The 27,867-nt window shown below is 46.3% G+C and overlaps 1 protein-coding gene across 1 annotated transcript in view; it reads left to right on the forward strand.

The window, feature by feature from the left end:
• ISM1 (isthmin 1) overlaps positions 1-27,644 on the forward strand; it is an 86,530-nt gene extending 58,886 nt beyond the window's left edge. Inside the window, exons 3-6 of the mRNA XM_060124267.1 lie at positions 8,951-9,215; positions 17,150-17,293; positions 21,131-21,220; positions 26,981-27,644. Coding sequence (XP_059980250.1) covers positions 8,951-9,215; positions 17,150-17,293; positions 21,131-21,220; positions 26,981-27,498 — 1,017 coding nt within the window. The 3' untranslated portion in view covers positions 27,499-27,644. The remainder of the gene's footprint in view (positions 1-8,950; positions 9,216-17,149; positions 17,294-21,130; positions 21,221-26,980) is intronic.
• Positions 27,645-27,867: the final 223 nt, after the last annotated feature.

Consider the following 27,867-nt stretch of genomic DNA (forward strand, 5'->3'; position numbering starts at 1 on the left):
CTGATCTGATTCCAAAGCAACTGCTGCCTTACCTCACTTTTCTCCTTGACCCCTTAATGAATCCTCCTGACAAGCATGTTATCTCTATAAGAGCAGCGTTGTATTTCATCTGTGTAACACCCTGGATAATGAGATGCATCATTATTTTATCAACCACTGAAAAAAGTAAGCAGTGCTACTTAGAGTATGACACATCAATGATTATAAGATACATCCTGATCTCAGAGCTGTTGAAATGTAAAAACAGGGACTTCCCTGCAGGTCCAGTGGTTAAGACTTCACCTTCCAATGCAGGGGGTGCGGGTTCAATCCCTGGTCGGGGAGCTAAGATCCTACATGCCTCACAGCCAAAAAAACAAAACATAAAACAGAAGCAGTACTGTAACAAATTCAATAAAGACTTTAAAAATGGTCCACATCAAAAAAAAAAAAAAGAAATGTGAAAACAAAACAAAATAATATGCCCTGAAATTGATGAAATATGTTAGCTATAGGGAAAGGCCAATCAGACACATGAGTAGATGAGGCAGCTCATAGTGTGATTTCTAAGATGCGCAGGAAGACACTGTCTCTCAAATGCCTCTCTAGCTTGCCTTAGACACCAGAAATTCCTTTAGGCGCTGACAACACTTCAGTTGCTCCAAAGTGTAAATGACTGATAAAAAATTTTTGATAAGAGGAAAGGAGGTGATAACAGAAGTTTCTAGGGGAGAGAGGAATACGTATCACTAAGATGAGCTGGGGTGACGCTGAAGGAAATGGGAGATTAGGAAAGAGGTACCTGGAACTGAAAATAAGAACTCTCATCTGCACTGAAATAGCACAATTTACTTTACAGAGTAAAGGTGGATCCGATTTGACTCTCTCAATACTCTTTTGGAGCCCACGTCATTCCTCCAATATTATCAATAATGCAACTGACTCCCAGGAAGTTCCCATTTGGTTTGCCCAAGGCCACATGGCTAGTAAACAGTAGTTGGGGCTCAAATCCAGTCTCTCAGGCTCCCAAGAATACTCACCCTTCCATTTCATGTTTCAAAAACAAACTCCTCATTTTGAATTTTGCTTGTGCCTCCCACTGTTTCTTCCCAGAGACGGTACCCATGGCGTCCGAGGGCAGCTCATCCCCCTGGGCAGCCTGGCCCTGTGCAGCCCGAGTCCTCAGGTGCCTGCCTCCATACTTTTAAGTTTATCCTCAACTCTTTTCATCGGAGGAAGGGCAGCTTGTCCTTATTCTTTCTCTGCATCAAATTCCAATTAGCTTCCATGGCAGAAAGTTCCTGAACCTGACCTTGGAACAATTGATCCATAATTAGGTTAGTGGTCTCTCTCGCAAGACTAACGCTGTCTGTGTGACACGCTTTTAGATCAGATTTCCTTGGCCAGAGTTGTTTTGCTCCTAACACCAGTGTTGTTATGACTACTGAATGTCCCTGAGAATGCACCTCAATGCCGTGTTAGCTTCTGGGAAGTTAAGAAATGCAAGGTGTTCTCCCTCCAGGAAATGACGTAGGTGTAACGATCCCAGCTACCACCCAAGACAGTGCCAGAAGGATTGTGGAGACAGAGGCAGAAAAAGCGCTGAGTTCCATGGAGGACAGACCTGAATAGATGGGATATTTGGGAAGATTAGGGCAGGGCAGCGTTGAGGGTACATAAGTGAAAGATGTTTCGGAGGTCACTCTTTGACAACCCATGTGCCGAAATCACTGCATGGACCAATTAATATTTCCAATAGGTCTTGGACTGTTCTAATTGATTAATGGGGAAAACAGGCCTTTTGATCCACTGCCCTCTCTCCGGGAACTGGCCACATGGCTCTCTGATAAAGAACAAAGGATCCACTTGGGGGAGGTGCAGACTGGCAAAAAAAGGTACAGACATCTCCTTACTGTTGCTCAAAGAGGCTCCCCATCACGCCTTCATTGACAGGAAGTGATTTTTCCTTGTTGATAGATTTTACGGTTCTAGGACTAAACCACCCTTATCCCAAGGATGCTTAGATCATGTCCACAACAATTTTAGGTTTGCTGTAGCTTGCATTTTTTTTTTCAGAGATGGGAAATGTCGCTGTGGGGCTTAATGCTGAGGACTGAGCTATTAATATAATCGATTTAAGAGTTACTAATATAAACTTACAAGAAAAGACCTGGATGCAGGGGACTGGAAGGCTGCAGTCTCCTCATTAGAAATTTACTAAGCGCATGGAGCTCCACCTAGAACCGAATTTCTAACAAAATTTCTCAGAATCCCCTTTCTCTCTACCAGATAAATCCATCCATCAGGAAGTCCTCAGACCCCACTTGGGCCTTTTTAAAACATTAACCTGACTGTCAGGGAAGAACAGTGGGGCAAAAGTGGTTGGGATCCTCAGATCTGGGGAACCCAAATGACTTTTCCACAAAAAGAAAAGGGCAGCCATGAAGCGATGGCTTTGTGCCTGAGCTCAGTAAAACCCCCGAGCTCGCAATACATTTTTCATCAGAATAAGCTGTGTTGTCTAGCCAGACGCGAAGTGAAGAGTGCTTTGGAACAGTTCCGCTGGGCTTCCTGAGGGATGAGAGGGTGGTTGGAGTTTATGGGTGTGGAGAGAACTATAAAGTGAGACAAGGGAACAGAGGATAAGTGGAGGATGAGTTATGAGATCACCACACTTGAGACTCTCCAACAAAGCCTCTTGGACTTTTATAAAACGCAGCTTCCCCTTGTGCCGTCACAAGGATGGCAGCGGAGATGGGACAAAAGGAAATCGTTCATCCTTGTCCCCTCTGAGCCCACAGTCACCTGTGTGTATAGACTTCTAACAGGTGCAAAGGAATCCCCACGTTGTCTTCACTCTGTCTCAGCACCGCCCCAGCACATACAAGAAGTTTGCCTCCAGGAGCTGCTTCAGAAAGGGATGCTTCGGAGCACAAGGCGGGAAGGGGACCAGGCGACTCCTATGAGGTCCCTATATGTTTCTTGAGTTACCCTTTGGACAGAAGGAATCACTATACCTCTCAAGAGTGTAGGTTTCCCCGTAGCTCCAAATATCAGGGTTTCTGGCAAAATGGACCCGAAACGAATGAGGCTTCAACCCAGATGCCATCAGAATCAAAGACCAGGCCAGTGCTGTCCTGTTGCCCGCCGGCCAGTTGGTTCATCCAATTTCTGCCTTGCACAAGCCCTGTGTCTGTTAACCTTCCGCAGGCAGTCGGCGGGGTGGGGTAGGGCAGCCTATGTTTTATTGATCTGATGATGGAACGCTGAACTGCATTCCTGTCCTTTCTCTTTCTGGAAGATTATGAAAGGGGAGTGTTACTGACTCAGAAAGATGCTCAAAGAAAGACTGACTCAGCTGCTACCCCTGGGAGCCCCAGCCCTAGGTCTGAGTGTGAGTGTGTGTGAGGGCACGTACATACACGCAAACTCACACACACACACACACGCACACACGCACACACACACACACGCACACACACGCAGCACTGGCCGCTGTAGCCTCATGCCCCACTGCACTTGAGTAAACCAGCTCCCCGGTGGTCCTTTAAAAGATGAGGTGCTTTCTAAAAGGGGTGATGGTTTTCACGTTGTCAGCCCTCGCCCCTTCCTCAGAGCTCTGGTCTTTTGTTGAAATCCACTGGTTTGACACAGGGCCGATTCAGCCAAGCAGACAGTCCCACCGGTCACCCCGGGCCGTCCAAGCATTGTCTCTCCCTGGGGAGCGGACTGAAAACAGGTGAAGGCATATCAGTGGGTCGGCTTCCGCTGCCGGGGCCCCTGGCCTGGTCTCCCCCCATCCCCTGGCAACCTGCCCCTCACCCCCACTTAGGCAGCCCTCACTGGAGCCGGGAGCTACCCAGGAATCTGATACCCATCTCTCTGAACCTCCCCCCAGCCCCCCTGTGTCTGCAAGCATTTCCCACGCTCCAAGGCTGGGGTCTGCTGTGCCCCCCTGCCAAACCGCCCACACCTTTCCAAAGTGACAATACTGAGCTCTTGGGCCTCTTGACTTTTAGGAAGGGAAATCCTTTCAAAAGCCCAGCTTTTTAGAGCTTTTTTTTTTTTTTTTTTTAAACCCCTGAAGCCAGGTGGCCTCTGTCCCAAGTGGATTGGGCTCTCCATTTTAAGACTGGCTTCAGGCTGTGGAAGTGAGTGAGGGGAAAGAAAAAAAAAAAAAAAAAACAATGCACAAGAGAGAAAGAAATAGCCTCAAACTCCTGAACCCAATCTCCATATTAAATTTAAAACAAAACTAGAAGTTGGGGTTTTGGCAACGAATAAATAAATAAATAAATCACTCAGGAAAGAAAGTCAATCTCCCAGGAGAAGTTCAACTTGAACTTCGGTATCCTTGGCGAAGTTTCTGGTCTGCAGCTGATGGTCAGATAGCAAAGACAAAAATCTCTAAAATAAACTCATTATTAGGCACACTGCATCAATTCATGACCGCAGTGGCTATTCACCACCAAATAGTTCTCTTTTCTGGGTCAATCTGAGATCTGTATTCATTTCAACCAATGTATTTATTTCTTTTCTTCCATTGAGGGAGACACAAAAATAGTCATCTAAAGGCCTTTTTTTTCCCCTCGCACAGACTTATTTACATGGCCGTAGACCTCTTGATACAATCAGATGAGTTGGCCAGGGCCGCAGGTGTTGTACGTGCTTCTACTTCTGATTTCCCCTCCTCCGTTTTTCCTAAAATCCTTTTGGAATGGCAGGCCTGGCCAAGTAAGAACCAAGAAATCTCTGTGCCCAAGAGATGGGCCCACACACTCCAGGGGACAAGCCGGTATTGTTCAGATTCTTATGGGGGCCCTGCAGTCCCTGTCATGAGCTAGAGTCCACCAACCTGCCCTTGGGCTCTGGTACTACAGTTTTGTTGACCAGGCTTGGCCTCTATGACTGCATGCAGGTTACTCGACCTCTCTATGCCTCAATTTCCTTGTCTGTACAATGGGAATGATAACACAACCTGTGAGTCGTACCTCTGCAGTACAATACTCTGTAGGAGTAGGGCTATTGTGAGGATTAAATGAAATCATCCACGCGAAGCCCTCAGCACAGAGACAGGAATATGGGAAGATTCCCCAGACTGGTGGATGCTGGTTGGTGATGTCAGTGAGCATGAAGATGACGGAGGAAACGTATAAAATAATTAAGAATCAGGAGTTTTGAGTCCAGCTCTCCACCTTCCTTGCTGTTCGCCTCAGGAACGTGAATTCTCTAGGCCAGTTTCTATGCCTGAAATGTGGGTTTAACTTGTGTAGAACAAGCAATGATATTTGAACGAGCACGCTGCAAATCTCAAAGCATTAACCACACTTACTGGAGCTGCCAGAGTTGTTTTTAAAGCATCAGTGGGTCTGAGAGGGAGGGATTATATATCTACTTAGTCCTTTGTGTTCTTTCTTTGGCAATTGTCAAGGAAGAAGGGGTGCATAGTCGGGGGTCTAACCCTTTGCTGGAGACTGTCGCCCTGTCCCCGGATGCTCTATGCTTTTGAGGAATCATTTCACCTCCCAGGCCTCATTTTCCTCTCTGGGAAATAAATACGAACCCAAATCTGCCTAGTCACCATAGCTCTTAAGGCTTAGAGGACCAAGTTAGAAGCTTCTAGAAGATTCTCCTGAGTTCAGAAAGTCAAGGCTTCTGTATTCCCAGTGTCATTAGTTTATTATCAGTTAAACTAAGAAATGTGTTAGTTTCCCAGTGGAAAGTGCTTTTCAGAGCAAGAGTAAAGAGTTTATTTCTAATAAATGTTTAAACTCTCAAGAGAAAGAAAGAAACAGGTAATATTACACAGGATTTTATCCTCCTTTACTAATTGTGGATGGAATTCTCCGAATTGGCACCTATTCTAGACTCTCTTTCTTAGAGCTGACAAGATTCTGCCAGAAGTTGGAGTTGGGTCTTTTGGAAAAGTTCTCTTTCTTTTACTATCTTGATTCATGGTATAGAAAAGTCCAGAAGAAACCAATGTACTAGAGATGCTTCAATTCTGTCTATTAAGGATGCAAAAAGATGGTAAGATCTATCAGCTTGGAAATCTGCTGTGCTCACTACCACACCTTCAGCTCATCACACTTATTATTGTTCAAGACATTTTTAGGAACAGATTCTTTGATGCTAAAGAACATGTAAATATAATAAGAGCAACAGGAAACATAAAACTAATCCGCACCATTCGAGAAGTCATGATCGTGCTCATTAAGTCTTTTTAATTGGATGCCTATGAAATTTCAGGCTCAAGATTACATTTCTTCATTTGATGTCTGTATGAGGTTTCCATATTCTTAACTGCAGGGAAGGGTGGATCCTAAGGTTTGTGTGTTTTTTATTTTGCGTGTGTGTGTGTGTGTGTGTTTTATTTTTTAATTCAGTTGGAGCAGTGGCTAAAAATGAAAGGGGAAAAAGAAACCTCTAAACTGATGAGATTTAGTCATCAATATAGTTTTTGGAGTAAATTCATATTTTGCTACTCATTGCCTGGCCAAGGCAACAAATCTATTTTGTTTGGATCTGAGCAGTAGTTTGCGGGGGGAAAAAAATCATATTGACGGTAATAGCTTAAAACATGAAATTGTTTTGATTCCCAGCTTGGAGAAATTGCAGGGCACGTTTTGTTTAGGCAATCCCTTTGACTCCAGTCTGGATACAAATGGAATACCAAAACTGTCCAGCCCATTCCCCCTTATCTCCTACCCAGAGTCTGATTTCATTACCATAATTGCAGGCTTGCCTGACTCTTGGCGGCTTCTCCCCTCCAAAACCCTTAATAGCCTCGCAGACGATTGTTGCGGCTCAGTTGTTCTGTCTGCAGGCACAGGGGGCCTGGACTGCAGAGGAGAAAGGTTGTCGTCAAAGGCTCGGCATCACCGTGTCACTGCCCAGCTCAGGTCTGCACAGCCCAGCTGTGTATTTCTTGCGTTGCCCTTACAGCGTTGCGTGTGGGTCCAGGTCCTCGTCCCTTTCCAACAACCATCCCTTCAGCAAACAGCAATGATACAAGGCAAATGCTGTGATTCTTTCTTTTCTTTTTTCCTTTTCGGGGATTACTAAACGTCCCATAATTATTTACAAATACGCAAGGGATGCTTATGAGACTGGGGTGATGGTGGTGGCATGGAAGCAAGCCAGTGGTGCCCTTCTAGGCATCCCACACCAGAGGAAGAGATGCACTCGGCCTGCCACAGCCCAAGTATAATCTGGGATGGAAGGCCACACCCTTAACTTTGTGTCTGGACCACACAAGGCCACAGCCCAGGCCCGCCATGAGCTGGGCAACTTCTTTAAAATGTCAAAGCAAGTAGAATTCAAACCTTCCAATTCCTAAGACAAAAGGAAGGGTCTGTTTGTCTCAGGGATTGGCACGACCTGGTGCAATGTGGCAGAGTATGTCAGCAAATCTCTCAGATGTCCAGTTAGGGCAAAACTGGAAAAGCATCTGCCCAGTACATCTTGCGCTGATTACTTGGAGCGCATGTTTCTGATTCATTTGCACATAACTCATCCAGGGGGTGTTGCAAGAGCTATGCGATGGCCAAAGGAACCCAAAGAGTCTTTTATTATGTTTTTTAAACACGTTTCTCTATGTTGATTGTCTCTCGAAGCCAAGAAGCTGCATTCCTTCAGCCCCGTGACTTCCAAACTAGGCTCCATAAATCCAAGAGCAAGTTCTGACCTTGACTCTGGAACTATCTGCTCTGACCCTGAGGATCGGTTAAGGAGTGTGTGCTGGGTCTGGACTAGGGATGAGTGAAACTCAAGCTGTGACATCCTGGACCTTGAGGACCTTGTGCTCACATCTCTACACGACTTGTGGCATCCAGCCCCCACCAGCATCAGTGGCCTCTTTGCTCACTTGGTCACAGGAGGGGACACTACCTCGGTGACTGACTTTTTGAGAGGCAGTATGGCAAAGTCGGTAAGAGCGTGGGCTCTGGAGCTAGACTACCCATGGCTGCCAGTTACTAGCTCTGTGACCTTAGGCAAGTTGTCAACTTCTCTGTGTGCGAGTTTCCCTGTCTATAAAAAGCTGTCTAGCAACCATCCCAAAACTTAATAGCTTAAAGCCACCACCGCTGGATTGCTCACGGTCCCGTGGGTCAGGAGTTTGGGCAGGGCTCAGCCAGGAGAGCTCATCTCTGTTCCACGTGGTATCAGCTAGGGTGACCCAACGGGGCCTGGAGGATCCAAAATGACCCCACACACAAGACCGGGGCCTCAGAGCTGGCCAGTGACTGAGAGGACTCTTTGTCCTCCTCTATGTGGCTCTGTGAGCAGCGGTCTAGGCTGGGCTTCTGTACATAATGGTAGGAACATGCCAAGAGAATGAAAATGGAAATTGCAAGACCTCGTAAGGCTTGTCACATTGTCACACCTAACACATTCTACTGGATACAGTGAGTCACAAGGCCAGCCCAGACTGAAAGGGAGGGGAAACAAACTCCACCTCTTGATGAGAGGTGTGGCACACACATACCAGAATGGGAGGAATTGCCGGGGACATCTTTGGAGATCAGCAGCCACGAGGGCCAATCGATAGAACCAACCTTATAAGGCTGTTCTGAGGATTAAATAAATTAATACGTGTAGAGCCTTTAAAACAGTCCCTGGTGCAGAGTTAGTACTCAGTAAGTGTTCAGTTTTATTATAATTATTCTTGTGCCACTTCAAGAACATACAGGGTACATGTTTACTCCTTGAATTAAAGGCTTCCCAGCAACACAGTCGTCAGTAAATCAGGGACCCTAGGGATGCATTGCTTCCTCCCAACCCGAGGCCCGTGTGCGTCCGTTCCTTTGGGCGTCCCTGGAGGTCTTCCATTCTGTGTCACCGTGCGGCCTCAGCTTTCCTTTGTGAGGGACGCACATTTCCCTCCGTTCTCTCAGACTGTCTTCCAAGGGTCACCCGGCTTAGAGGCTGTTGACTCCTCATTGACCCTGGCCTGTTCTGAATTCTTCAGGTCACCATAGAGGTGGTGGACGGTCCTGACTCTGAAGCAGATAAAGATCAGCATCCGGAGAATAAGCCCAGCTGGTCAGTCCCATCCCCCGACTGGCGGGCCTGGTGGCAGAGGTCCTTGTCCTTGGCAAGGGCCAACGGCGGGGACCAGGACTACAAGTACGACAGTACCTCAGACGACAGCAACTTCCTCAACCCCCCTGGGGGGTGGGACCGTCCGGCCCCAGGCCACCGGACTTTTGAATCCAAAGAACAGCCAGAATATGGTGAGTCTACCACCCAGTAATATAAAATTGGTGCGGAGAATAAATGAGACGATGAGGCCCAGCGGACGTGGAGCCAAACAAAACCCCGTTTACCGTGTGTGGCTTTGGGTCTTCAATGAGGCAGACCTCATACAGACTCTGTCCGCTCTGTCCACAGAAGCCCCAAGAGGCCCCCAAAGCCACATTTTTCTGGAAAGACTATAATTTTAAAATAATACCAATTATCCTAGGAGAGAATTTTTTTTTTTTTCAGTTAGGGGTCTTAGAGGTTCTGCCTTCTTTTTCCCAAAAATTTTCTTTTCTTTTTTTCCAAAATGACAGAATCACCAAGTTCACTTCCTCATATGTTTGACTGTAAAAATTCATACTAAAAATCAACTTAGTAAAAGAGATGTACCCCGCTGTCTCCTTTGACCAGGCAACTGTGTTATGTTTACCGTAGGCAGTGGAGTGGCCCTTGGAAACCCTCATGGACATGTATGTCACGAGTTGTCAAAGCGAGGCCTCCCCACCAATAAATCTCAAGACCCCAAATTGGGACTTATAGTTTCCCCTGCTTTTAGAGTAGGATAGTTGAGATAACAAGCAATTTCTAAGTTCAATGACTTAAAATCATGAAAGTTCGTTTCTCACTTAAGCTGGGATGGGAGACAGGGTCGGGGGAATTCTGCTCCACTCAGTCATTCAGGGACCCAGGCTCCTTCCATCTTGAAGCTCCACCAGCTGTGAGGGCCTGCAAATTATCCACTGGATACGCTGCATCTGGCTGGAAGACAGTAGAGAGCTAGAGCCTAGAAAAGGCACACACTTTCTTAACCCCCTCAGCCTGGAGATGACACACATCACGTCTGCTCAAATTCTATCAGCAAGACCTCATCATATGGCCCCACGCAGATGCAAGGGAGGCTGGGAAATGGTTTTTGTGTGTCCTAGATGAAGAGGAAATAGATTCAGAAAGCATCTGGCCAGGCTTCAGGAGGAATCAGGCAGTGTACCTTGTGTTATAATAAGAGTATTTGATATCTTACAAATGCATCCACCATCGTGATGTTCTTGTGGTTCAGCCTCAGCAGACTTAAGCGAACACTCTATGAGGATGACTTGTCTAGCACCATTTGCATTCTCACCCTTACCCCCATTTTTCAGCAGAAAGACCAGTTGTATATTGGAGAGTCGTTTCTACCTGCTAATAGATGATCCTAGGCAACTTCCAAAAGAGTAAGACCATTTTTTTCCCAGCCACATCATTTAGTTGTTCAACTGACATTGAACACGTCTTATGCCCATCACTGTGCTAGGTTCTGGGAATCCAAAAATGATTAAGACACAGTCCTTCCCTAAAGAGCATCTCACCTATCTATGGACAAAAGGAGAAAAGTTAACTGATAGAGCAAAGGGTGCCACAGCAGAGATATACATCAAATGCTAGGGGAGCAGAAAGAGAGCTCCCAGACCCCACCCAATCAGGAGGCTCGTAAAACCTTCTCCTTTCCCAGAAGTCCAATTTATTTTCCAAGACAAAGGATTGGGAACAGTAGCCAACCTTTCTACAGCACCTGCCTTTCACAGTTCCTCTTCATAGCCGCTCTCACAGATTAGCTCATTTAATCAGCTCACTGAGGCAGGGACCCATTTTACAGATGGGGAAACGGAAGCCTGGAGAAGTTAAACAACTTTGACCTCAAGGGTCAAGACCTAGGATCCATCTCAGACAGTCTGGGTCCAGAGTCTGTCCTCTTAACTACTATGTTATTCTGCCTCTCTGGAAAAATAAATAAATAGCACATCTTTTAGGACAGTAAAGTGTATTTAGAAATGGGACAGTTAGATTGGAAGATAGGAATGGGAGGAAAAGGTCAGGGTGGAACTGAACCTGGGCTCAGGACTAAAGCTGAACCTGTCTGCCCAAACCACATGGAACAAGGTCTCTCTGACTGGGGCTCAGACCCTGGACCTCAGAATCCCTCCTTTGCCTGTTAAAATTTAACACCCATCCTGGGCCCCAGCCCCTTCCCTATATACCAATGGTTTTCCAGGTGTGGCTCCCAAGCCAGTTGATCAGCATCACCCAAGACCATGATAGAAATGCAAATTTTCAGACCCCACTCCAGGCCTGCTGAATCAGACTCTCTGGGGTGGGTCTCCAAAATCTGTTTGAACAAGCCCTCCAGCAGGCTCTGATCTGGAACAGTGGGGGCCAAAGCACCAGTGTTTCTTAGTACGGTTGCTCATACGCACCTAAGCAATTTTTTTAAAATCCCGATGGCTGGACTTCTCTCTAGATCAATTGACTTGGGATCTCTGGGGGTGGGGCCCAAGCATCAGTGTTTTTTAAAGCTCTGTGGGTGACTCCAATGTGCAGTCCAGGTCAAGGGTCACTGCTGTCCTTCTACTGAACCAGAATATGCAGGAGTGAGACCTGGGGTCTTTCTTGGCTTCTTTGTTTGTTTCTTTTTTCAACCAAGGTCACCAGGTGATTCTCATGCTTACTAAAGTTTGGAGACCACTACTTAGAAACAACTTTTTCATCTAAAGCTTTTACAGATTATATTCTGCCAAATGTATGAACATTAAGAATACTCCCTCCACTTCAGTCTTGAGGGTAGAATTTGCTTCTGCTGGGGCAGTTACTGTGGCTACCAGAGCCACCTTCACCCCAGCTTTCTAGATCTATAATACCTGGGGAGTGAGTGCCCTGCATCTGGATCTTACAGCATCCCTGGGTCGTGGGGAAACTCCCATCTTTGATGATTTTAGAGTTTCTTTTAGTAACGTCACCGTCATTAGACTAGACATCAGGATGGCTACTTTACAAAGAAAATCTTGTCCCTTATCATACCTCTAAAGCAGTGCTTCTCAGACTTTTATGTGCACACAAATCACCTGGGGCTCTTGGTAAAGGCAGCTTCTGAAGCCGTAGATGCCAGAAAGGGCCAGGAGCCCTGGTGAAGCTGACACTGCTGGCCCCCGGACCACACTTTTAGAAGCAAGACCATAGGTGTGTAGCTTACACGCTACAGTAACTCAGTAGCATTTGCAACATGGATGAATAATTACTGCTTGTCAGTCTGACTCACAGGGAACATGTGATTTCCAGAATTCTTTACAGCATCAGATGAGCTAAGTCCTCTTTTATTTCAATCAACAAGAAAGTATAGAGCAATTTCTAAGTATTTATCCCTGTGTCGGGTGCTGTGGAGGACACAAGGAGAGAATATACAGCCCAGGAAGGTGAGGTCCATGCAGTGGCAAAGCAGGGCGCGTCACTGAACCTGAGGACTGGCTGCCTCGTCTGAGACCAGGTACAACTGCCACAGGAACTGGGCTTAGTGGAAGATGTCTATCTCAAATATTTGAAGGTAGGATTTTTAATAAGAATGTAAATGTCTGTCGCCAAAGAGTATTTCAAAAAATCCTAGATGAATAAGTAGAACATAACAGCATCTGTAGAATAAATTATAAAATACACAACAGAAGATAGTTAGACCGAATTTGTGATTGAGTCTGCTCAACTTTGGACCGTATGTGTTTGAGATACTTAAGGTATCATCCAGGGCAAAGAAAGAGTCCAAATAAATATTTTTCTTTCAGATGGTAGTATACCATTCCCCAGATTGCTCTGAATAACCTGCATAATGAAATCAGATGGACACGGCTTAGTGTGGGCTGGGACTCAGTCCTTTGCAATTCTCTGATGGGTCATGGTCTTATTTTAAAAGATCCCACAGTGATTTTTTGCAAGGGTTTTTCTTTGTAACGTTAAATTATGGACACATAAGTGAGTATCTTAAGGAAGGGCTGCTGGGGCCGGAATCAAAGTTGCTGGAATGTCAGGGTATAGAACAGGATATGGCCAGAGTGGGCAGATCTCAGATCTACTCCCAGCTCTGCCAAGTTTGAGCTGTGTGACCTTAATCAAGTACCTTAACCTCTCTGAGCCTCAGTTTCCTTATCCATAAAAGGAGAGTGTTTCTACCTACCTTGCAGGATTGTTATAGGAGTTCAATCAGGGTGTGTTGACAGAGGAGCTGGTTAAGGACAGGCCCTCAATAACTGGCAGCCACTATCATCTAGGATTAGGGTAGAGGCTTTCCAGTGGCCGAGCCAAGACCCAAGTCACTTCAGTTGCCCAAACACTATAACTGGCCCACAGAACTGTAGTGCCCTGAAAGTATATAATGACCACTTTGAAATTTCAAACATCCCTGTAACCCGGCCCTCAGCCCACTGCCCTGTGGGTTGTTCTCTGCCCTCACAAAGCTCTTTGATGTCACAGATAGGGTCTGTCCAAGCACCACGGAAATGTTCACAGGGACTGTTTTCTGCTGTCTTTGTTGTCATCTTTGTAACTACTGCTGCTCAAGTTCATCTTCTGCTCTGAGTGATGCCCTGGTAGGTGAGCCAATGAGAACAGGCTTATTTTATTATAGCAGAAAGGAATACTGCCCTCAAAGCTTTGTCCCCCAGTCAGAAATTCCCTTTCTCTCCCGCAAACACATTAAACAAATAGAAATCCCCACGAGCAGGGGCTTGGATGGGGTATTTGTCAGGGGCTGTATGCCACAGACACTTCCAGAGAAAGGGCTGACGTGCCCACTTTCCCCCAAGAGGTTGTTTCACTTCGTTGCTATCCCAATAGAAATGATCAGCCGTGTGGCTGTATACATGTTCTGTACCTAACGTTGGGGGACCAGTATTTTAAAATGTTTGGAAAATAAATGACTTTGTGAGCATTTAAAATAAAGACATGGCCTTGGTGTGGTCTTTTCCATGTTTCTTGTGCTAGGGGTTTGTTGCATTTCTTGGATCTGTGGGTCTACAGTTTCCATTATATTGGGGAAATTTGGGGCCATTATTTCTTCAAATATTTTTTCTATTACCCCCACTTCCACCCCTGCCCTCCCACTTTGGGGACTATAATTACATGTGTATTTGAAGCTTTAGGTTCTTCCACAATTCATCAATGCTCTGTTCATTTTAATCCATCTTTTTCTCCCCGTTTCATTTTGGATAGTTTCTATCGTTATGTCTTAAAGTTTACCAATCTTTTTTTTTTTTTTGGCCGTGTTGAATCTGCCATTAATCCTATCCATTAAAAAAAAATAATAAACCTCAGGTTTAGTCGTTTTTAATCTCATTAAATGTGATTTGGATCTTTCAAAAGAAAAAAAAATTAATAAATAAATAAAGACATGGAGACAGCCACTTAGTGAAGTGATAAATCTGTCATGGTTCCAGGGTCTGCTAGCCATCCAGAGAGCATAGCATAGGGAGGGTGGTTACAGTGTATTTGTGACAGTTAGCTTTTGCTGCTTTAGAAACCGCCCCTAAAATTTAGTGGCTTGAAAGAACAAATGTCTTCTCTCTCAAGAGTCTGCAGATCGTCTGGACTGCTGTTCTGCCCAGGGCTGGCTTCGCTGGGGCTGCATGGTTTAGCATGGATTCGTTCACAATGATGGGGTCCCAGCTGGACAGCGGGGGGTGCTGGGATGATATCTGGGCCTCTCTCCTTCTGGTCCCTCACCCTCCAGGACGCTAGTCCAGGCTAGCGTGGAAGACTGAGGTTTTGGTGGTGGAAGCCTTCTCTACAGTGAGAAGGCAAGCCCTAATGCACAAGCACTTTTCTAGCCTCTGTTTGCATTATATTTGCTATTTTCTCATTGGCCAGAGCAAGTCACATGGCCCAGACTGGGGTTGGTGTGAAAAGGTAGTAACCAAGGGGGTGGATACAGGGAGAAGAATTACGGAAGTCATTTTTCACATCATCAGACACAGTATTAGCATTCAGTAATTCAGATCCAAGAAACCAAAACAAGACATTACCTCCGGCAGAGATTCCAAAATGGTGTGTTTAATGCTAAAATCTCAAAGTTCAGGGACGATATTTCCCAAAATTATTGCACCGGGGGGAAAGGTCGCCAGAAATTTCTAGATAGTTGAGGCCCTGTTGCTTCTACTGAGCCAAGCAGGACACCTCCTGGCATCATTGGATCATGTCTTAGGCCAATACCCACCCCACAGGTGACAGGGACTCTACCTGTGTGATTTAATCAGCTTTTTCCGACTGACCCACTGCCCCCTTCTTATGAGTCTAAGAACAGTACCATCTTTACTGGAGACTTTTTGGTGTGGTGGTTGTTCCCTTTAACAAAATCTGGTACGGGTGATTCACACAGGAGGCTCTGAGTGTGTTCACGTGTGCGTATAACCCGCTACACATGGCTACACTGGCTGACAGGAGTGCTATCCTGTGATTGTTCCAGGCACATCCCTCATGTTCTCGGAGAGTTTACCAAGAGGTCTGGGAGGGAGTAGCCATGGCCCCCTCCTCAGCGGTCTGTCCAGTTCCACTGCGTTGATGCCCAGGAGGAGATGGGAGAGACGGAGGCAGCTGATGGGGAGAAGCAGGCCCACCTCCCTCACACGAGGCAGTAGTTTCAAACAGCTGCTTGTCCCTGTGGTTGGAAAACCATGTCTTAGAAAGAAATCAAAGTTTGGAAAACTCCCTTTGGGGAAGTGGGGAGAAATGGATGGGGCCCCTGGGAGCAGGTGAGGTGTGAGCAGACTCTTGGCTCTGGGTTAGGAAAGAGGACCAGGAATCCCCCCACCAACTTTGCATGATGGGCTGAGACTTGGCGGCCCTGGGTTTGCCTGAGTGGCGTTCAGAGTGATCACCCTGTAAACGACAGGCTGGGAGCCTGGCACGGGGCCCAAGTTTCAGGTAGAAACATGTGTGGACTGCATTCTTGCCAGACCTAAGTAATAACAATCACCGCGACCTGTTCTGAGCAGAGCGGACCCCTTCCCTGTGATGCACATGTCTGGGGCTCTGTGCTTGGCCCTGGCAGAGGCCCCAAGTCTGGAGGAAGATTTGGACAAAGCAGGAAAATGTAGTTCAGAGGGGAGTTGCTGCAGAAAAGGTCAAGCTTTAGAGATCAAGGATTTAGCACCAGGGCCCAAGCTTTCCTTCCTCTTACCCTTATGGCCTTGAATGGGTCACCCAAGCACTCCAGGACTTAGTTTCCTTACTTTTAAAAAGAGGAAGTTAGTCTAGATAACATACCAACCTCTCTCACGGCTCTCACATTCCCAGGCCCCCCTAGTCTGGTCCACTTCTCCTTTTTCCATACCACTCATCGATTTCTGATATATTGTATAATTTACTCATTTTTTTGTGTTTATTGATTATTGTCTGAATCTTCTCACAAAAATATTAGTACCACAGGGCAGAGATCTTTGAAAGCTTTATTTAATGATATATTTCACATACACTGATTTGTGCCTGGCACATAATAGGGGCTCAGTATTTGTTGAATGGATGTTGAGTGATGACCTCAAGGACCATTTCTAGCTTTACCATTATGTATCAGTTATCTACTGCTGCATAACAAACCATTCCAAAATTTGGTGACTAAAACATCAATAGTGTATTATTTCTCATGATTCTGTGGCTTAGGAGTTCAGGTGGGGCCCCACTGGGCATCTCTTCTACTGCCAATGGCATCAGCTGTCCACTGAGAAGTGCCTGGAAGGTCCAGGAAGGCTTCATTCCCATGTGTAGTGTTTTGGGGGCCCTTTGTGTGACTCCTCTCTTTGTGTGTGAAGGAACTGATGGTGGTCATTTTGGAAAATCCCTACCATATTATTCCATGGCTCCATACTCTGTGAACGTACACATTCTCAACAAGCACTTACTGGGCACCTTCTAGGGGGCAGGCCCTGGCCATGTGCCCAAAACCTCAGACAGAGTTCCTGCCATTACTAAGCTAATCCCTAAAATGAACCCTGGAGCCATAGGCTTTTGACTCCAGCTGGCATCTGGCCCCCTCTAACAGTGGGAACGTCAGAAATGGACAGTTGGCTGGCAGTTCAATGGGGGAGATTTGGGGACTCTTTGGCAAAGGCTGGTGACCACCTCCCTGGTTCCGTTCCAGATTCCACAGACGGTGAGGGAGACTGGAGTCTCTGGTCTGTTTGCAGCGTCACCTGTGGGAACGGCAACCAGAAACGGACCAGGTCTTGTGGCTATGCGTGCACTGCAACCGAATCTAGGACGTGTGACCGTCCAAACTGCCCAGGTGGGTTTACGCAGGGGTGTGGCTCCACATTAAAGGGCAGCTTTTTTTAATTTTATTGTTTTATCTTTTAATACAATTTTTAAGGGTTACACTCCATTTACAGTTATTACAAAATATTAGCTATATTCCGCATGTTGTATGCAATATATCCCTGTAGCTTAGCTTATACCCAATAGTTTGTACCTACCACCCTTCAACCCCTATATTGCCCCCCCCCCACTGGTAACCACTAATTTGTTCTCTATATCTGTGAGTCTGGGGAAGCTTTTAGTTTATATTTAAAAACTTATAGAAATTGACTTCCTACAGGGCAACTATTTTCCTAAGAATTCTGACTGGACTGGGAAAAGAGACGAGTAATGAGCTTAGTGGATGAAAAGATGGATTTTCTGAGCCATATACACAATTGCAGTAACTGTGACTTAGAAGACAATGCCACCATGTACTTAATTTAAAGGAGGGATTCTGGTTAATTTGAGCCTTTGATGTGGGGTGGGTTGTACCTTGAAGAGACACATGAAGACAGGTGTTCATGGTCTAATAAGGAAGCCAGGACCAGAGGCTTAATGGCCGTCTATAGAAAAACCATGTGTTAGCCTGAGAGTTGCTCCAGAGGGAGCAAATTGGGGCAACTTGGCAGTTAAGTATCACTTTAAACTGCATTGTCAGTGTTTTGAAAACTTAACTAATTACAAACTTGGTGAGAGGCCATATTGGGGTGAAAAATAATTGTGTCTATAGCAGTAGTTATCAAACCACGGCCCATGTCAGTATGGCCCACACATTTTTAAAGGGTTATGAAGAAGGAAGAAGAGGAAGAAGAGAGAGAAGAGGAGGAAGAATATGCAACCAAGACCGTATGTGAAATGAACTTATTTACAAAACAAAAATAGACTCGGAGACATAGAAAGCAAACTAAGAGTTACCAACAGGGAGGGATAAATTAGGAATTTGGCATTAACAGATACAAACTACTATATATAAATAGATAAACAACAAGGACCTACTGTATAGCACAGGGAATTATATTCAATATCTTGTAATAACCTATAATGGAAAATTATATATATATATATATATATATACACCTGTATATATATATCTGAATCACTTTGCTACGCATCTGAAATTAACACAACATTGTGAATCAACTATACTTCAATAACAAAAGACCATATGTGAACCACAAAGCCTAAAATAATTACTTTCTGACCCTTTACATAAAAGTTTACCAACTCCTTGGTCTAGAGTTTTCCATCTACCATGTGTTCCCCATGGTCAGGTAGAAAACCAGCCTAAAATACTATCTCGGGCTCATCCAAGAAATCACACGCTCCAAATGGCTTCCTCCAAAAGAAATTTCAGAGGCAGAACATTTGAACCCCACACCCCAGACTTCCTTTTTCTACCCCTAGAAACTCTGTTCTAAATCTCTCAGGCTGAGATTTAGAACAAAAAAGTGGAAGAGCAAAGGGATTTCTGCGGAGAGAGAAGATCAGTTGGCGATGTGTGTGATAGCAAAGGGGTGTACACAGAAAACAGGGCTGATGGTATGAGAAGAGGCATTTCTAGCCCCCGTCAGCCATGCAGGTGGATTTCCAAAAGTGGAACAACCATCAAGATGCTTGTCCTGATCTTTCCCAGGTTCATCATAATGAAGCTGAGTTAGAAGTCTGGTGGGATGGGATTTGGATGGGTAGAAATCAATAAATAATAATAATATGAGAAGGGAGAAGAGGAGGAAGGCAGGAAGAAATGAAGAAGAGAAGGAGGAGAAGAAGAAGAAGATGATGATGAAGATAAGATGAAACCAAAGAAAGTGAAGATAAAAATGAAGATTGGGAAGATGAAGACGGGAAAAAGATGATAACGAGGTTCATGAAGAGGAGGACCTTTTGAGTATTTAAGTATCAAGCAAATTTCTAAGGTCTTTGCATGTGTTACTTCATCTAATCCTCACAATAACCTCATGAACTAGCTATTGATGATGGTACTCATTTGGCAGCTGTGGAAACTGGGACACACAGGCTAACTTGCCTAGTCACACAGGCAGCAAGTGGTCCAGCTGGGATTTGAATCCAGGCAGTCTGAACAAGAATCCATGTTCTTAACCATTAGACTCTTACACCTCTGTCAAGGGGAAGGGTATCGGGCTCAGCCACACGTGAATACAGACAGCATTTAATGTCAGGGCTTGAGCGGGCTTGCTTGCTGCTTTCTCTCCCAGAGCTGGCACCCAGACCTAAAGCAGTAGACCTAGATATCTTGAGAGCAGGTATCTTCCCTGCCGCCATTTTGAATGTTTCCTTCTCGTTTTCTCTCACTACTGAGAGCAGCGTGGCCAGCAGTCCTGTTCATACATTTTCTTCTCATCTGAACTTGCCCTCCTTCCATCCTTTCTGCCTTTCTGTTCTTGACTCTTCCAGCTTTTCAGGGCTCCCTTGAACATGAAGGATCTCCTTTTGCAGGATCTCTTTCCTTTTTTGGTGTCTTGATTCTCAGCTCTACTGGAAAAATTCATGGGACAGGCCGTCTCCCTGGCCTGGCAGTGATTACACTGTAAAAGTTTGTCCCTTAGGCTGACCACACAAGTTCTAGGGGCCTCACATAAAACCAGAGAGAGCCCCTTAAAGGAAATCAACCCATGCTTAGCAAGACAGTCAAGGTTCTCCAACAAATAGCACGTTCCACTGCTCCTCTCTCTCCTGACTGGCCCCATCTGCAGGAGATTCCTGTTTGCAAAGGAAGCCTGGGTGGGGGTGGTCATTTGAGGAAGAGAGAGAGCCAGGAAGTTTGAGGCAAGCTAGGTTCAGTTGCTCAGAGCAAGTAATAACAAGCCCAGGTTATTCTTTTTTTTTTCAACGTTGAATTTGGGTTTTTTTTTTAAATTTATTTCATTCAAGTATAGTTGATTTACAATGTTGTGTTAACTTCTGCTGTACAGCAAACTGACTCAGTTATACATATACATACATTCTTTTTCATATTCTTTTCCATTATGGTTTATCACAGGATATTGAATATAGTTCCCTGTGCTACACAGTAAGACCTTGCTGTTTATCCATTCTATATATAATAGTTTGCATTTGCTAATCCCAATTCATCGCTCCCCCAGCTTATTCTTTTTGAAACATCATCAGCAATGCTAAAAGTCCCAGCATATGAGAGATCTGGTCTTTAGCTATGGACTGCTGTATCCTCAAAATGAACTAGACAAATGTTCAAGGGGAAAATGTCAGCCAACACTTACCACTTGGTACTCTATGTGCTTTCTTTACACATAACTCATTTAATTCATTCAACACTATGAGGTGGGTCATTGGTCCTCCCCATTTACGAATGTGAAAACTGAGTCACACAGATGTTCCAGGGCTTGCCCAAGGTCACACAGCTAGTAATGATTTGGACCCAGTGAGTCAGTCCTTAAGACTGGTGTTGACCACGAGACAAGTTGTTAACCACTACGCTCTACAGTCTCTAGTTTAGTTTGCCATCCTGACACCTCTAGATAGACAGCCATCCTGACGCGTATCCCGCACCGCCCAAAATCCCATTCCTAGGCCCAAGGAATGAGTTCCTTAGGCACATTCAGGCACTTTTGGATTGGATTTCATGCTGCAAATGGTATCTGGAGTTTTAATATATTTTACGTTCTATACCTACTTTTTACTGTTTCCTCTGTTGGCAAGTTTCTGCCCATGAGTAGTAATGGATACAGAAAAGGCTTTATTCAAGTGTATTTGTTTTTTTTATTTGCCAGTGGGGCGGGGGTGGGGTGGGGTGGAGGGCTGACTTTTTCCATATAACTAGGGAAAATGAGCTCCTGTCTGTGTTTAGGTATCGAAGACACCTTCAGGACAGCTGCCACTGAAGTGAGTCTGCTTGCGGGAAGTGAAGAGTTTAATGCCACCAAACTGTTCGAAGTTGGTAAGGAAAGGTGTTTTTTTTTTTTTTTTTTTTTTGCTTTTCTATCCAAATATTGATCTAGCATTTTGGAGATTCCTTCTGCCTTTGCCGTGTCATCCTTGGATTCATTTAAATGTTTCGTTTTCCTCTTATGGGGTCCAATTTTCTCAGCATACTTCTTGCTCGCTGAATATACACCAAGCAAGAGAGAGCAGCCGCCCCATTCCTCCTGCACCAGATGGAGCCCAGCAGCCCTGCTGTAGCTGCCACGCCAGCCACACAGCCTCCATAGCACGTGGGTAGGGCGTCCTGCCCCTAGCTCGGGATCCGTCCACACTCGGGCCTCGAGCCTCATGGCATCTCTTCTCCCAACTCTCACCCAGTGTCCCCAGTAAAATCAAGAAATGGTGATGTCAGTTTTCCAGCAGAAGGACGGGGGGGAGGAAGGAAGAGAACGGGAACTTTCTCGACATTATGCCTCCCCCATCTCACTCCCCGCCATGGGAATCTTTTGTAACCCTTTGGTACACCCTGCTACTCATCTGCTCGAAAATGCTAGCTCAAGTACACTGAACGTGGACCAAACAAAATTGAAAGTGTCTGTTCAGCAAGGGGGAAGCTTGATGAATAAAAATAGCTCCACGTGCTTCTGGATGTAATTCTATATTACAGAACAATAAGACTCCTTCTGCCCCATTTCTTTTTGCCACCCCCACAAAGCCCTTTCCTCACCTCTTCACTCTGCCCTCCTCAGCCACACTGGAGTCAGTTTGGAAATTCTGTTGCCCGGGGTTTCCATCACAGTCCTTCACATGCAACCAAAACGTTAGTAGAAGCCTTCTGCACACACAATGCGTTTGACCAAAAAAAAAAAAAAAATTAAAGACTACATGTGGGAATTTTGCATAAAATGATAAAACAACAAGATGGGCTTTTGGGGAAGAGAGTGTCTCAGACCTCCCCATATCTCACCCCACAGGCAGGCAGCTATTTGCCCTTTCACAGGGAATGGGACCAGCTGCACCCAATGGGCAGCTGAGAACACACAGGGATGAGGGGGGATGGTGGGTCAGGCAGGTTCTGGGCAGGAACAGACAAGGCTCACACGCAGATCAGGTAATAGAAGAGCATTTGATGAGGGCCTTTTGGCAAAGGTGTGAGCAGGTAGATGGAAACCAAGAAGGGCTTGTACAGAACCCTGGGGCTGGCAAGCGTGGGGAGCCCTTACCTCCCACTGGCCTGAAGGGACCAGGGGAAGGATTGGTTCCCAGAGCCACTGTGTAGAGAGGGCTGCCTGACAGCACTTCCAGCTCCAAGAAGGAAGTAGCTAACTTGTAACAGTGAGGGAGGAGCCTTGGGAACAATACCCTGACTTCGCTCCTCCCTCCCTCTGGTCCCTCACCCGGTCCTCCCATTGGCTCACCCCAATTAGAAACCAGGGCTCAGGGAGCCCACAGATCTGGTGCATACAGGGCAGCCTTCCATGGCAAGGAAAAATGTGGAATAAAGATGTAGAAGGACAAACGGAAGATGCCCAGCAGAGATGAGAAAAGCTTGACTAGCACAAGGTCAAGTTTCTTAACCTACTTCTGCCTCAGTTTTCTGATCTGTAAAATGGTCTAAGGTAATGGTGCCTACCTCCTAGACCTATTTTAGAGTGAAATGAGTTAATACTTGTAAAACATTGAGAACATTCACACTGAATACTCCATGTAAATTTGATAAAATATAAGTCGAAGGATCTATGTCCTGTACATGAATTATGATGACCTTCTACTCTGGAGGAAAAATACAAAGCTATTTTCTGGGACCTCGCTGAATTTTGTTTCTGAAAACCCTGCCCTCTGAGGGAGACCCCCACTGGCTTTGCAGACACATACTTCCCAGGATGGACCCTCCAATCTCTATGCAACTGCTCAGTCAGGGACTCTCAGGGGTGGAATCACAGCACTCAGCCCACCCCCGCAGGCAGCACCCTCAACCCTGTTCTGTGTACTCCCTGCTTTCCCTCTGGTTTAATCCTCATTGCACTTTTTGAGATCGGTGTAATTTTTATACCCAGCTTAGAGATGAGAAAACTGAAGCACAGTGAGGTAGAATACCTTGCTCAGGGTCACAGAGCCACTAAATACTTGAGTTGGGATTCGATCCCAGGCAGTCTGGCACAAGAGCCCAGGTGTTTCATCTTAGACCAGGCCTTTCCAAGCTCCTGGGAGGTGCCCCAGCTCTCCCTTTCTCATATCCCTCAAGAGAAACCTGAGCACCCCTGCAAGCTGCCCCGCGAGCCCGATCGTTTGATTTTCACTCATGACACCACCAGCCTCCCAGGCACCTGGGTCAGAGCTGGAGGGTCACTTCTGATCCCTTCCTCCCTTCCCCCCAAGCCCACCAAGGCCTGGCAGCCCTACCTCCCCGACTACTCTTGAGCTCACCAGCTGTTCCCTCCCAGAGTATCTCACCTGAACTCTTAAAATTGGCATCAGCACTGAATCTTTCTTCCTACTGCATAGCTCAGTGAAGAGCTCACTGTCACTCAGAAACCTTCAGTGGTTCCCTAGTGCCCTCTGAAACAAGCCTAAACCACACCGAAGACCCCACGACCTGACACTAACAACCTTCCTTCCCTATATCCTCTGCTCCAGGGAAACTGAACATGCACCCTGCCCCCAGACTTCTTCTGCTTAACTGTGGTTTGCACAGTTAATACCAATCTGGATGGCCTTCCCCTCGCCTGGCCCCATCTCTGCTCTTATATGTAGTCTGAGTCAGGTCCAGCCTTCTGAGATGGGATTGGACATTCAAGAGATTCACTGGGGAAGCGCCCGGGAAGGATAGAGGGGAAGCAGCAGAAGTAGGCAGGGAAGGCTTTCAGACCAAGATGCAGGCCTGACCCCTGCAAAGGGAGGGAGGGAAGGAAGGAGGACTGGGAAGCAAGGGCCTCAAAGCAGCTTGAGAAAGTCTCAACCATGCCAACGGGCACCCCCCAGCAAAGGCTGCCTGACAAAGGGGTCCCCCGTTGGGCAGCACCCACACCAGGCTCAGTCATCGACTGAGAGCAGCCCCGGGGGAGCACAGCCTGGATGTGGAAACCACAGCAGATCCACAGCCGCTACAGCTGGAGGCCACCAGGCAGCAAAGTGCCCCCAGCAGGCTTCCTTGCAGGAGCTCTGAGCAGGACACTTGTGGCCACCATGCAGACCTGAAGAGGCACAGGGCCAGCCCAGTGTCACACACTCCTTGAAGAACCCCCGACTTGCACTGATAGAAATGACACTTTTTAGCACTGGTGGGACTTTCTGCTTTGGCCCCCTTAACGCACCCCACATTCCACCATGGTGGGCAGCCTTAGGTATTGGCTCATCTTACCCGCTGCAGCTTCCTGAGCCACACGCGATGGGAAACCTGCCACTGCCCACACCACGTCCCTACACCCCAGCAGCCCCTGTGGTTCTTTGCCTGACGGCGTGCTCTGGCCCCCAGAGCCACCAGCCCATGAATCCATGGTCATCCAGAAGTCCAGGAGCAGCCCCCTACCAGTGATTGATGGGAACTGGTGGATAATACCCAGATCCTGCCAAATAAAAAAACAACATCTCTCTTCAAAGACTGTATTCAAAGGATTACTGCAAAAGGGAAAGGGCCAATTTGCAATAGAGAAAACACTGTGTCTATAGGCTTGCAAGCCTCTCAAGGGTTAGGCAAAAGGGTTTTCTTTTACAGAGGAGTAAATAAGTCTAGAAGAACCCCACGTGAGGCAGTGGGATTGAAGGCTGGTGAGATCAGATAGGGCATCAGAGAATGTTCTGCCCTGAGACCAGCCTATTTTCGGTAGGGACCCCTAAGGAGAGCCTATATGCTGGCCCAGGCAGAGGGTAGGTCAAAGTTCAGGGGCTTGAGAAATATAATATGATATCACTTATATGTGGAATCTAAAAAGAAATGATACAAATGAACGTATTTACAAAACAGAAACGGACTCACAGACTTATAGAATGAACTTATGGTTACAGGGACGGAAGGGTGGAGGAAAGGGATAGTTAGGGAGCTTGGGGTTGACATGTACACACTGCTATGTCTAAAAAGGGCATCGAGCAAGGACCTTCTGTATAGCACAGGGAACTCTGTTCAATGTTATGTGGCAGCCTGGATGGGAGGGGAGTCTGGGGGAGAATGGATACATGTATATGTATGGCTGAGTCACTTTGCTGTGCACCTGAAACTGTCACAACATTGTTAATTGGCTATACTTCAATACAAAATAAAAAGTTAAAAAAAAAGTTCAGAGGCTTGAAAGAAGGGGAGAATATTAACTAAAGTTTAGTTGGGATGCATTTTGTTCTGATTGGGGATGAGCAGTTTAGCTAATCGTTTATGAGACCAAGAAAGGGAATCTGGAGGGTCTGTGTCTGGTTTTGTCATAGGTAAACAAGGCAGCAGCTGTGAGTCTTATCAAGTCCTGTGGGGAAGAGGGTTCTTACAGTAAGTGGTTTTCCAGAATGCACAAGGGCGGGGGAAAGTCTTAACCTTGGCTGTTTCCCAGAATCACGGGGCTTGGGTAAAGTTCCACCCTGTCACTGGGTGGGTTTCCGAGGTCCAAGGGGAAGATGCTGCAGTTTCTACAGTGGTTGCTTGTTTGATCCACATCCCATATTGCCACCCTCCCTTCCCTGTCCCACCTCCAGGCTCCCTGCTGGTGTTTCCCAGAATCACTTCCCAAAGAACCATTTTCACTGGCATCTTTGTCTCAGGGTCTGGGAAAATACAAACTGAGACATTCACTAAACCAGAGGTCCTGAACTCTCATGACTAAGGGACCAAGAGCAAACACCCATGAGTGACGGGATCAGGTAGAGACGGTGGGGAACTAGGGACCTCCTGTCTTGACCAAGGCGTGGTCACTGGTTACCCGTTCACAAGGCAATGCAGGACTGACGTCCACCTATCTTTGGGATTTTCAAATGAAACCAGGAATCTACATTAACAAGTGGAATCACATAATTCTTAAACGTTGGCAATTAATTCAATATTTTTTAATACTGTTAAGGCCAAACACTACACACTTCTTGGGGCAGGTTCTGGCTCAAAGTCTGTAGGTCAGCGTCCTCTGGCCTAAATATTAAATTCCCTAAAAGCAGGGACCACCAGCCTCTTCCTCTTTGAGACCTCTTATCACAGGGATTTGCAAGTAACCGTTGTTAACTCTTTCCTGCCTAAGGTTAAGAGGTTAGGCCACTAGCCTAGTTTAAACCAGTCAGTGAGTGGCAGAAATAAAACTTAGTCCTACAGATATCCCTTTGAGGCATTCTCCGCCACTCATCGCTTATTTGGAGAGGAGATTCAAAAGGGCCCTCTGAATTATTGTTCGTTTTGTTATGGGTGGTAATGGGGTTACGGTTATCTAGGAAAACATAGAAAATATGGTTTAATTATCCTCCTATTTTTGTAGATGCCTACTAAAACTTAGGGGTAATAATATCATATCTTTCCAAAAAAAAATTTTAATGAGGGAAATACAATGATTAAGTCTAGGTGATGGCATCTGGGTAGTCATTGTATACGTATATTCTCTCCACTTTTCTATGTATGTGAAAAGTTTTCATAATATAAAGTAAGGAGTTGGTGGGGCCGAGAACAAAGTTCCCAAGTTCAAGGGCCATGATCGTGTTCACCCATGGCCTGGGGGTTCCAGGGGCTGCCCGTCAGGGAAGGGAGAGGTGGACTTTAAAGTCATCAGGCAGCCGGTTTCGCATGCGATCAGAGGGTTTCTCTGGCCCGTTTCAGACACGGACAGCTGTGAGCGCTGGATGAGCTGCAAGAGCGAGTTCCTAAAGAAGTACATGCACAAGGTGATCAACGACCTGCCCAGCTGCCCCTGCTCCTACCCCACCGAGGTGGCCTACAGCACGGCCGACATCTTCGACCGCATCAAGCGCAAGGACTTCCGCTGGAAGGATGCCAGCGGGCCCAAGGAGAAGCTGGAGATCTACAAGCCCACGGCCCGGTACTGCATTCGCTCCATGCTGTCCCTGGAGAGCACCACACTGGCCGCCCAGCACTGTTGCTATGGCGACAACATGCAGCTCATCACCAGGGGCAAAGGGGCGGGGACGCCCAATCTCATCAGCACTGAGTTCTCAGCGGAGCTCCACTACAAAGTGGACATCCTGCCCTGGATTATCTGCAAGGGCGACTGGAGCAGGTATAACGAGGCCCGACCTCCCAACAACGGACAGAAGTGCACAGAGAGCCCCTCGGACGAAGATTATATCAAGCAGTTTCAAGAGGCCAGAGAGTATTAAAGAGACACCACCTCTGTTGTTCGTGACACAAACACACTGCACTGATCCGCCACCTGGCACAGAGTCCCTCTTACCCACATACATGTATATGTACATATACCACGTGAGTATTTGTCATAAGTTACACTAGGGGTGTGCGCCAGGCCCTTGTGACTGCCATCTGAAGCCACCGTTGCCTCTTCAGTGTCAACGGCTTCCTTGGAACTCTTCCTAGGGGGCATGTCCTCAGGAGGATGGGGAGAAAGGAGCTGGAAGAAGAACCTGGAGGTCATAGCAGGTGGGATTCAACTCACACCCCGGATCCAGTGTTTCCGAGAGAAGCAAAGGGGCAAAGAGAAGGAAGTTGTAAATGTGATAAGCAGTTTTTAT

This window comes from Lagenorhynchus albirostris, chromosome 15 (assembly GCF_949774975.1).
Source record: "Lagenorhynchus albirostris chromosome 15, mLagAlb1.1, whole genome shotgun sequence".
NCBI classification, from domain to species: Eukaryota; Metazoa; Chordata; class Mammalia; order Artiodactyla; family Delphinidae; genus Lagenorhynchus; species Lagenorhynchus albirostris.